General features: G+C 47.9%; 1 protein-coding gene across 1 annotated transcript in view; it reads right to left on the bottom strand.

The window, feature by feature from the left end:
- The window catches only part of mdfi (MyoD family inhibitor), a 38,657-nt gene extending 27,734 nt beyond the window's left edge, over positions 1-10,923 (bottom strand). Inside the window, exons 1-2 of the mRNA XM_056301889.1 lie at positions 10,425-10,923; positions 9,401-9,618 (exon numbers count right to left, since the gene is read on the bottom strand). Of these exons, the coding sequence (XP_056157864.1) occupies positions 9,401-9,560 (160 nt within the window). The 5' untranslated portion in view covers positions 9,561-9,618; positions 10,425-10,923. The remainder of the gene's footprint in view (positions 1-9,400; positions 9,619-10,424) is intronic.
- Between the last annotated feature and the right edge of the window lie 833 nt (positions 10,924-11,756).

Below are 11,756 nucleotides of genomic sequence, written 5' to 3'. Positions count from 1 at the left end.
GAGAGAGCATGTGAGACAGTGAGTGAGACAGAGAGAGTGACGTGAGCGAGAGAGAGAGAGTGAGCAAGAGAGTGAGGGCGAGTGAGAGTGAGCAAAAGAGTGAGAGAGTGAGCAAGAGAGAGTGAGCAATAGAGAGTGAGCAAAAGAGTGAGAGAGTGAGCAAGTGTGAGAATGAGCAAGAGAGTGAGCGAGAGAGTGAGTGAGAGTGAGAGAATGCGCAAGAGAGAGTGAGAAAGAGAGAGAGAGAATGTGTGTGTGAGCAAGAGAGAGAGTGAGAGTGAAAAAGAGTGAGAGAGTGTGTGTGTGAGCAAGAGAGAGAGAGTGAGAGTGAGCAAGAGAGAGAGTGAGTGAGAGAGAGAGAGAGTGAGCACACCAAAAGAGCAAAGAACATGTGGTCACTGTGCGGCAGGTGAGGTGGAGACAGAGATGCACTTCCTGCTAAATTGTGAGAAATTCCGGAACATAAGAGAAAAATGCCAGGAGAAATTACAAAACCAGATTCCAAATGTTCTGCTCCTGGATGAGAAAGAACCACGGCCACTTATTTTAGGAGAGGGCCAAAGGTCACACACCTGGCAGCACAATATGTGTCAGCATGCCATAGTCTAAGGGTCAGTGAGGGACCAAAACACTGTCAGTTGCTGTCAGTTGCTGTTCAAGTGCTGTTCTATGTTTCTGCCAGAGCTATGTATTCCTTTTTCCTTTTTTGTTTTCTTTTTGTTTTTTGTTTTTTGTTTTTTAGTACTCTGTTGAGCTGTTTTGCTTTGGCAGCATAGTAATTAATACAGTCATGCTAATAAAGCATCACCGAACTGAATTGAATTGAATTGAGTGAGCAAGAGAGAGTGAGAGAATGAGTGAGCAAGAGAGAGAGAGCGAGTGAGAAAGACAGAGAGCGAGTGAGAAAGAGAATGAGAGACAGTGAGTGAGCGAGAGAGAGAGAGAGAGAGAGAGAGAGTGACCGAGAGAGACAGAGACAGAGACAGACAGAGAGAGACAGAGACAGAGACAGAGAGACAGAGACAGAGAGACAGAAAGAGACAGACAGAGAGAGACAGAGAGACAGAGAGACAGAGACAGACAGAAAGAGACAGAGACAGACAGAGAGAGACAGAGACAGAGAGACAGAAAGAGACAGAGACAGAGAGAGACAGACACAGAGACAGAGACAGAGAGACAGAGACAGACAGAGAGACAGAGACAGACAGAGACAGAGAGACAGAGACAGAGAGACAGAGACAGACAGAGAGACAGAAACAGAGAGAGACAGACACAGAGAGACAGAAAGAGACAGAGAGACAGAGAGACAGAGACAGAGAGACAGACAGAGAGAGACAGAGAGACAGAGACAGAGAGACAGAGAGACAGAGAGAGACAGAGACAGAGAGACAGAGACAGACAGAGACAGACAGAGAGAGACAGAGAGAGACAGGCAGACAGAGACAGAGACAGAAAGAGACAGAGACAGAGAGACAGAGACAGAGACAGAAAGAGACAGAGACAGAGAGACAGAAAGAGACAGAGAGAGACAGAGAGAGACAGAGAGAGACAGAGAGACAGAGACAGAGACAGAGAGACAGAAAGAGACAGAGAGACAGAGACAGAAAGAGACAGAGACAGAGAGAGACAGAGAGAGACAGAGACAGACAGAGACAGGCAGAGAGAGACAGAGAGAGAGAGACAGAGACAGAGAGACAGAACGAGACAGAGAGACAGAGACAGAAAGAGACAGAGACAGAGAGAGACAGAGAGAGACAGAGACAGACAGAGACAGGCAGAGAGAGACAGAGAGAGAGAGACAGAGACAGAGACAGAAAGAGACAGAGACGGAGAGACAGAGACAGAGAGAGACAGAGAGACAGAGAGACAGAGACAGAGACAGAGACAGAGAGAGACAGAGACAGAGACAGAGAGACAGAGACAGAGACAGAGAGAGACAGACACAGAGACAGAGAGACAGAGACAGAGAGAGACAGAGACAGAGAGACAGAGACAGACAGAGAGAGAGAGACAGAGAGACAGAAAGAGACAGAGACAGAGACAGAGAGACAGAAAGAGACAGAGACAGAGAGACAGAGAGAGACAGACACAGAGACAGAGAGACAGACACAGAGAGAGACAGAGACAGAGAGACAGAGACAGACAGAGAGAGAGAGACAGAGACAGACAGAGACAGACAGAGAGAGAGACAGAGAGCAAGCCTTGACAGTGAAGCGTTCTTAAATGTGCTTGAGTTGGTGAAGAAAGTAATGTTCTCAGTTCAAATGTGCTCCAAAACAACAACAACAAAAAAGCCTCAAATTGTTTTTTGGTCTATTTTCAATCTTCGTGAAAAACCAAAGCAGGCACAAAGTGGATGTGTACATCCTCCAAAAGTCCTGTAGTTCTGAACTGAGGCTGATGGGCAAAAATGTAAACCAACAACGAGGAGGACAAACAAATACGCTGCAAGCAGAGGAGGAACAGAGAGAGGGAAAGTGACAGACAACAGAGTAGACAGTGGGAGAAACAGACATGGAGATAGATGGGAGCCATATGTGCCAGACAGGGGAATATTTACTATGTAGTGAATATTTGGTAAGCATTGTTTATGTACTGCTCTTGTTAATTAGTATTTACAGTTAATGCTTTGGGAAACTAGATCCCTGACATGCAACAAACCAACTTGAACTCAACTGACTGACACAATGAGAGAGGCTGAGAGAGAGACAGTCAGTGACAGAGCTTGAGATAGACAGACAGACAGACAGACAGACAGACAGACAGATACATAGATAGATAGATAGATAGATAGATAGATAGATAGATAGATAGATAGATAGATAGATAGATAGATAGATAGATAGATAGATAGATAGATAGATAGATAGATAGATAGATAGATAGATAGATAGATAGATAGATAGATAGAGAAAGAGAGAGAGAGAAAGAGTGAGAGTGACAGCGAGAGAGAGAAAGACAGTGAGAGTGAGAGAAAGAGTGAGAGTGACAGAGAGAGTGAGAGCGAGAGAGAGAAAGAGAGAGAAAAAGTGAGAGTGGGAGAGAGAGAGCGAGAGAGAGCAAGAGAACGAGAGATAGAGAGCTTTTGCTTTGTACTATGTTTCTTTACTGTAGTGTGTTTCTTTGCTGTGGTGTGTTTCTTTACTGTAGTGTGTTTCTTTGCTGTGGTGTGTTTCTTTACTGTAGTGTGTTTCTTTGCTGTAGTGTGTTTCTTTACTGTAGTGTGTTTCTTTGCTGTGGTGTGTTTCTTTACTGTAGTGTGTTTCTTTGCTGTAGTGTGTTTCTTTGCTGTGGTGTGTTTCTTTGCTGTGGTGCGTTTCTTTGCTGTAGTGTGTTTCTTTACTGCGGTGTGTTTCTTTGCTGTAGTGTGTTTCTTTGCTGTGGTGTGTTTCTTTGCTGTGGTGTGTTTCTTTGCTGTAGTGTGTTTCTTTACTGCGGTGTGTTTCTTTGCTGTGGTGTATTTCTTTGCTGTGCTGTGTTTCTTTGCTGTAGTGTGTTTCTTTGCTGTGGTGTGTTTCTTTGCTGTAGTGTGTTTCTTTGCTGTGGTGTTTCTTTGCTGTAGTGTGTTTCTTTGCTGTGGTGTGTTTCTTTACTGTAGTGTGTTTCTTTGCTGTGGTGTGTTTCTTTGCTGTGGTGTGTTTCTTCGCTGTAATGTGTTTCTTTGCTGTGGTGTGTTTCTTTGCTGTGGTGTGTTTCTTTGCTGTAGTGTGTTTCTTTGCTGTGGTGTGTTTCTTTGCTGTAGTGTGTTTCTTTGCTGTAGTGTGTTTCTTTGCTGTGGTGTGTTTCTTTACTGTAGTGTGTTTCTTTGCTGTGGTGTGTTTCTTTGCTGTGGTGTGTTTCTTTACTGTAGTGTTTTTCTTTGCTGTGGTGTGTTTCTTTGCTGTGGTGTGTTTCTTTGCTGTAGTGTGTTTCTTTGCTGTGGTGTGTTTCTTTGCTGTGGTGTGTTTCTTTGCTGTAGTGTGTTTCTTTGCTGTGGTGTGTTTCTTTGCTGTAGTGTGTTTCTTTGCTGTGGTGTGTTTCTTTGCTGTAGTTTGTTTCTTTGCTGTGGTGTGTTTCTTTACTGTAGTGTGTTTCTTTGCTGTAGTGTGTTTCTTTGCTGTAGTGTGTTTCTTTACTGTAGTGTGTTTCTTTGCTGTAGTGTGTTTCTTTGCTGTGGTGTGTTTCTTTGCTGTAGTGTGTTTCTTTACTGTGGTGTGTTTCTTTGCTGTAGTGTGTTTCTTTGCTGTGGTGTGTTTCTTTGCTGTAGTGTGTTTCTTTACTGTGGTGTGTTTCTTTGCTGTAGTGTGTTTCTTTGCTGTGGTGTATTTCTTTGCTGTAGTGTGTTTATTTGCTGTGGTGTGTTTCTTTGCTGTAGTGTGTTTCTTTACTGTGGTGTGTTTCTTTGCTGTAGTGTGTTTCTTTGCTGTAGTGTGTTTCTTTGCTGTAGTGTGTTTCTTTACTGTAGTATGTTTCTTTGCTGTGGTGTGTTTCTTTACTGTGGTGTGTTTCTTTGCTGTAGTGTGTTTCTTTGCTGTAGTGTGTTTCTTTACTGTAGTGTGTTTCTTTTCTGTGGTGTGTTTCTTTGCTGTGGTGTGTTTCTTTGCTGTAGTGTGTTTCTTTGCTGTGATGCGTTTCTTTGCTGTAGTGTGTTTCTTTGCTGTTGTTTTTTTTCTTTGCTGTGGTGTGTTTCTTTACTGTAGTGTGTTTTTTTGCTGTGGTGTGTTTCTTTGCTGTAGTGTGTTTCTTTGCTGTGGTGTGTTTCTTTGCTGTGGTGTGTTTCTTTGCTGTGGTGTGTTTCTTTACTGTGGTGTGTTTCTTTGCTGTGGTGTGTTTCTTTGCTGTAGTGTGTTTCTTTACTGTGGTGTGTTTCTTTGCTGTAGTGTGTTTCTTTGCTGTGGTGTGTTTCTTTGCTGTAGTGTGTTCCTTTGCTGTGGTGTGTTTCTTTGCTGTAGTGTGTTTCTTTGCTGTGGTGTGTTTCTTTGCTGTAGTGTGTTTCTTTACTGTGGTGTGTTTCTTTGCTGTAGTGTGTTTCTTTGCTGTGGTGTGTTTCTTTGCTGTAGTGTGCTTCTTTGCTGTGGTGTGTTTTTTTGCTGTGGTGTTTTCCAATTGATGTTTGGCTTTTTTCAATGTTTGGACTCTTGCTTTGGCAATATGTACATCGTACATCATGCCAATAAAGCCATTTGAATTTGAATTTGAGAGATAAAGAGAGAGAGGGAGAGAGAGAGAGAGAGAGAGAGAGAGAGAGAGAGAGAGAGAGAGAGAGAGAGAGAGAGAGAGAGAGAGAGAGAGAGAGAGAGAGAGAGAGAGAGAGAGAGAGAGAGAGAGAGAGAGAGAGAGAGAGAGAGATCCACCGTCAGAGATAATCAGCAGAGACACATCCTTACCAAGTACAGGCTCAGTGACCACAGTCCAGCCACTGAAAAGGGCAGACACACAAAACATCCCGGCTACCAAAACAGCAAAGACTATGTGGTCACTGTACGGCAGGTGAGGTGGAGACAGAGATGCACTTCCTGCTAAATTGCGAGAAATTCCAGAACATAAGAAGAAAAAAAAATACCAGGAGAAATTTGAAAACCAGATTCCAAATGTTCTACTCCCGGAGGAGAAAGAACGGCGGCCACTTATTTTAGGAGAGGGTCAAAGGTCACACACCTGGCGGCACAATATGTGTCAGAATGCCAAAGCCTGAGGGCCAGTGAGTAGATTGAGGGGGTGTTGCGAACGATAGGGGCTCCCATATAAGCAAGTCGCCTCGCTGCATCGCCATGTCCGGGTGCTGTGTGCACCGGCGGCGAGCCACGACACATAGCATGACACACATCTGTCAACACATCTGGCCGAGGCTCCGGCTGAACAGAGTCTCGGCCACGCTCCCTGCGGCCCAGCTTGGCCCGCTGACCGCTCACGGAGACGCCAGCCGTGTTGCCATCCCTCTGTTCTCCATGCAAAGTCTGTCATCCCGAGTAGAAAGGGCTTGATGGATGCAGCGGATAGCACACAAAATCCCCCAAATTTGCATAAAATGTTATGCGCTTGCTGGAGGTAGGAAAAGTTTTGTTTTGTTTTTTTTTTGATGAGAAGAAATGAAGAGATAAATTGCAATGGAAACACATCTGATGAACAAAAATAGAGGAAAAAAAACGCAAATGGCGTTTAATCACATGATCAGCTGTGACGACTGTGTCCCCGACGTTTAACCTCGAACAGTTTTTGAATTATGCATGAAGTTGTTTTGGGTACGATGCGTTATGTTACGGCTTGTCTCGCACGCTAACTGTTGTCTTTCCTGGTTAGGAAGCGCAGATGCGAATGAGCTTATATGGCAGCTCAGTTTTTAATTATGCACGGTGCCCGTTGGAATAAACAACAAATTAAGCTGAGCCAAAATAAAACGCTGCTTGATTTTAACTGGTCAATTCTGCATGAGGGTCAACATGGGGTCACGAACTGATGGAAACTTCATTTTCTTGTTGCGTTTTCTTGCAACATGTAATTATTCACCTGAGGTGTACTGCGGAGTTTGACGGAAACAGATAGCGCTGACTCCCCCGGGGTTCTCGTCCTCCTTGGGGGGTAAAACGGACATCAGGTGGGGTAACTTCCTTTAAACCAGTGTGCGACGCGAGCGTCTTCCTGCCCCACCGTCACGCAGGCTGACGATGTGCACCACCCAGCCGTGTGCACAGCACCGCCGCCTCACACCTCAATGAGCTCTGTGTGTGCGTTTCCGTTGCATGTTTGCACGCGTGGTGTGTGTTTTGCGTGTGCACACATACCCACGTACGTACACGTGGCATGCTCTGCGTGTGTGTACAGGTGTGTTACCTGTATAAATCTGGGTGCTCAACTGCAACGTTTTTTTTGTTGTTGCACGTTTGTTTGTTGTGTTGCGTGTTTATGTGCGTGTCATGCCAAGTTCATACCCCTGGGCTGTAGAGGCTAAGGGATGTGTGTGTGTGTGTGTGTGTGTGTGTGTGTGTGTGTGTGTGGGGGGGTGTCAAAGTGCTGAAAGCAGGTCCTTGTTGCCCTCTGAGGTAGCCATACCGCCCTCCCACCCCCCCTCCTCCATACCTACCCACCTCAATCTGAGTACACACACACTCACAGACACACACACACGCGAGGTCAGGCCGACAAGCCCGAAACGCAGGCTAACTTTAGGGGGGGGGGGGGGGGCGAGGCCGCAGTTATACTCGGTGTTTGTTTCCTGCAGAGCTAGCGCTGGTACACTCAGCAGCCACGAGGACATGTCGGGGCACACACCTCCGCTTTAATAACACTAAAACTCTTTACTCGGGGCATTATCATTACACAGGATGGCCTAGTTACGCTCATCACGCCACACCACAGGGGGGTGGAGCATTTCATGTGCGTTTGTATGTATGTATATGTACACGTGTGTGTGTGTCTGTGTGTAGTTGTGACATGTCCTTTAAAAACCAAAAGAGAATAACAAAAAGAAAAGAAAATTCCACATAACGAAGATTTTTTTTTCTGTGCCATAGGTTTCTATGGCGACAAGCAAGTCTTCGTGCACTTCCTTCACTACTAACCCCACCCCTCCTAACCACCGTGCAGATCCCGCAGGCTGATCCCGAGTCAGCGGGCTGTTTTCTACCCCGATGAGGGGGGGCAAAGAGGAAAAATCACCCACGGCCACTAGTCACGCAGGGCACGGTCACTATACGATGACTTAGATGGCCGTCTAGTCGTTATGAGTACACTTATTAGACACATATACACCGCTACGAAGCGGGACCACTGGATGTGGTGGGCCGGGGGACAGTAGCCGACCGTCAGATGTACCGCAGTAAAACACAAGCGGCTTCACACGCTTCGCAAAAAGAGTTTAAAAGGTGACGGCAGGTTATGATGACGTCGCCTCGAGCATTAATAACAGCAGGCCGAGGCCTCCACATAAAAGTAAGCCTATGATCCTCCAGACTATCTGGTGGTATTGGAGGCGGATTTCTGGAGCGGCTGTATTAAGTAAATATTTTCTGAATTATCCTGGTTTACCTTTTTTTCTCTTCATTTGCATGTATGATGGACTCAAAACGATCAGTTGGAGGACCACAATAATGGGATTATGGGAGCAATGCGATCAGGAGAAGGAGTCTGTTCGGTGACTTTTGAGCCATGTAAGCGGCCGATCCCCATAGCCGTGACTGCTGTAACCCAGTCCACAGCTTTTGCTACACACAAGTCATCCAGGGACGCTTCTTTTTCTATTCCGCGTCGCTCCGTGTCCGCCTGTCCCCACCCCGCGGTCTGCCCGACCCGACCTTTGACCCATTAAAAGGGCAGGGTTGGGTCCTAATTCCCGGGAGTCCTGTTGCTGTCTTTTGGCATTCCGGAGCGCTCCACGAACCCTGACCCCACGGGCTCACGTGTGGTACAAGGCCCTGAAGCCCAGCACAGACCAGCACAGACCGACCGACCGACCGACCTCTGGCCACCACCGCACACATCGGCTGTGTCCGTCAACGGCAGACGCCACACATTTCCTGGAAGTTGATGGGCGTCACGAAAACACGGGCACCGGGTCTATCATTACCATCACTGCTAGTTACAATTACAACATCTCACCAGTTTAAAAAGCAAGGCATGACTCAGTGGTGCTCTGCCCACTCTGCACTATCATCAACACAAACACGCTTCCATGACTTTGAACGAGAGTGTGTGCCCTGGATCTGGTAGGGAAAGGTTTAAACACGCGTGTACGAAAACACACACACACACACACACACACACACACACACACACACACACACACACACACACACACCTGTGGCCGGCTAAAGAGGCTTTCACTTCTGTAATTACCCCCCAAAAGAGAGAGGTCTCACTATGGGAACTATGCCCATGAATAAATACACACTGGCACCTAACACACACACACACACACACACACACACACACTGGCCAATCTCCGCCCAAAATGACAATCACGTGCGAGGGATGCATGGCGACGTCTTCCCTCTCATTACTAATCCACCACTTCTTCTCTCTAACCAACAGGCTTTATTCGTTAATTAATCTCTCCATCTGCTTTCCTTCCCTCTGATGCCCCATCCCTTTCTAACTGAGTCACACGCACACACACACACACACACACGCACACACACACACGCACACACGCACAAGCCAAAGGCAACAGAGGGGGTTTGAACAGAACTTGGTGTTGGTAATGATAAACACCAGCCCATCAAAGACAAGTTCAGACCCATCACTCAAACAGTTGAAGACTCTCCCCATTTCTCTCTCTCTCTCTGTGTCCCTCACAAACACACACCAATAAACACACACACACACACACACACACACACACACACACACACACACACACACAGCCTCAGAACTTCCCAGCAAGGTCTTGCTCAAACACAGTTGGGAAAGCGCGTTGCACTCGTACCTTTGCTGGAGCAGGGTTCCGGTCTGGGGTCGCTGTGGGTTTCCGCCGCCGCGGCGTGCGTGTGCGTGGCGGGTTGCGCAGATGGTTCACTCGGCCCCCCGTTGTCATCAGGTGGCTCCGGGGAGATGGCAGAGCAACTCCGCTCCTCATCCATGGGCATGGGCCTAGCTCTTCTGCGAGGAGGAGGAGGAGGAGGAGGGAGGGAGGAAGGAGCGAGCCTGGGATATAGAATAAGGGGACACAGAGGGGACTCGATAAAGCCACAGGAACGATTTCACGGGTGACGCGAATGGGTGTTGTTGTTGTTTTGTTGTTGTTTTGTTTTAATCTGCCCTTTAAAACGCGTTTAAATACGTGTCAACACGTGTTTAGCGCGCTCCCGGCGCCGCCATCGGCGGACAGCTGTTTGCGCGCGCCCCACGGCGCGCTCCTCCTCCTCCGACGCGCCACCCCGCCAGGCTTTTGACAAGCTCCTCCGCTCGTGAGTACAGCTGATCCGGGAACCCGGGTTTTTTTTGGGGGGGGGTTTTTTAATGACGATCCGAAATCGTGAAATCGTTACGGGGTTCGGCTCTTCTTTTTTTTTTTTTTTTTTTTTTTGCCCATCGGGAAAGGCGCGGAGGAGGAGCGCGTCCGAGAGGAGCCAGAACGACGGCGGCGCCGCACGCGATCTTTTTTTGAAAACAGCGGCGCGGCTCCAAACTTTGGCGTTCGCCCTCGTCACACCTCCGCCGCCAAACGCCGCGGCCGACATTTCACAGCGTCCCTCTTGGAAGGCTGGAAGGGTGCGCCAGCCTGTGCGGGGCACTTCCTCCACTTCACCTTATCGTCTTACTATAACATGTTTGCATGCGCCCTGCTCCCCCCACCCCACCTCCACCCACCTCCACCTCCACCCCCACCCAGACCCCCCCAAAACGAGTCTCTGCACGCTCCCAACTCCGATAACCTGGGCTCCTCTTCCGCCTGGACCCAGAAGACTTAAGGTTTAATTTGACGAAGAAGATAAGAGACCACGTCTTACCTTCTGGCTGGCCGTGAGACAGAGAGCAGCCGATGGTGTGTTTTTCTTCTTCTTCTTCTTCTTCTTCTTGTTCAATTCATTCTCGGATCTCTCCAGGTGGGCTCCGCTTCTTCTGCCCCGGACTTTTCCCGTCGTCCAGTCTGCCCTCCTCTCGTGTCACTTTCCCCGGCCACTGCTCCTCACCTCACTTTGGCTCACATTAAAAAAGAAAGCGTCCAAAACTTCTCGTTTAGCGCATTTTTCTTCTTCTCTCTCGCTCTCCGCCTCTAAAGCCTCTCTCACCCTCACTCTCTCTCTCACCCTCTCTCCCTCTCTCTCTCTCTCTCCGTGTGGTGAGAGCTCTCCCCGTTCCTCCAGCGGTGCAGACGGCGGTGGCAGGGCAGTTTTCTGCAACCAAACTCTCAAAACACTCTTTGTCTGTATAGGGAGGAGGGGGGAGAGACTGTTACCCAACTTCTATTTTACTCCGGCTAACTCCGACTGGGTAACTCTTGCAAACACTTTTAGCGCAGATTTGTAACTCGGCTGCTTTGGGCTCATATCACAGAAGGAGTAATATAGTGGACCACAGTCTGCTGTGTGCGCTAGTTGCCTCCCCTCCTCTCCTTTGTGCAGCCCACTGGACAGGAAACTACAGTCAGCGGCGATTACTGTGCTTCCTCCGGGCTACAAACTCGGTTGGGTTGAACAATACTGTCATATAATTACCCCTTAACCCGAACCAGACACACCACTTACAGTTGGCGGTAGGCTTACAGGGAGCCTACGTAGGGAATTAGGGGGGGGGTAAAGCCCCAACGCGCCTGTCTGTTTTTATAATTATTAATCCAACGCAGTTATGAAGGTGACTGCGCATGCATAATGGCAATTACGGAGTAATAAAAGCGCATGACACGCTGTAAAAATCAATTTTGGGCGATTTAACAGAGCCAAGTACCCTCTGCCAATGATATTGCTGTCAGTGACACCTGAAAAGGACGCCCCCCCCCCCATGCGCATGTCCGGTCAAGTTCATCTAGATGACCTCTGAAATATTCGAAACGTTCGCTTGGAGAATCACACGCATTAATCACTGGTTGTCCCATGGTCAAAAAACGCACGCACGCACGCACACGCACACATCTAAACACACACGCATACTCACACGCACGTATGTCGCGAACCTTCTGTCTGTGGTTAACAGTGGGTCCACGGTTGTTTACTTTTAATAGTAATTGATAGTTTGAAATGTATTGGTTAGGGACCAATGACGTACCACCAGACCGTGACAGGTGTCAGATTGCAGCGGTCAGGTGACCCTCTGGCGTGAAAATGGCACGTGACAGGTTTGGT

The sequence above is a fragment of the Lampris incognitus genome, unplaced genomic scaffold (genome assembly GCF_029633865.1).
Source record: "Lampris incognitus isolate fLamInc1 unplaced genomic scaffold, fLamInc1.hap2 scaffold_201, whole genome shotgun sequence".
NCBI lineage: Eukaryota > Metazoa > Chordata > Actinopteri > Lampriformes > Lampridae > Lampris > Lampris incognitus.
Note: the sequence above shows the minus strand (reverse complement) of the source record. Positions and strands in the feature narration are given on the sequence as shown.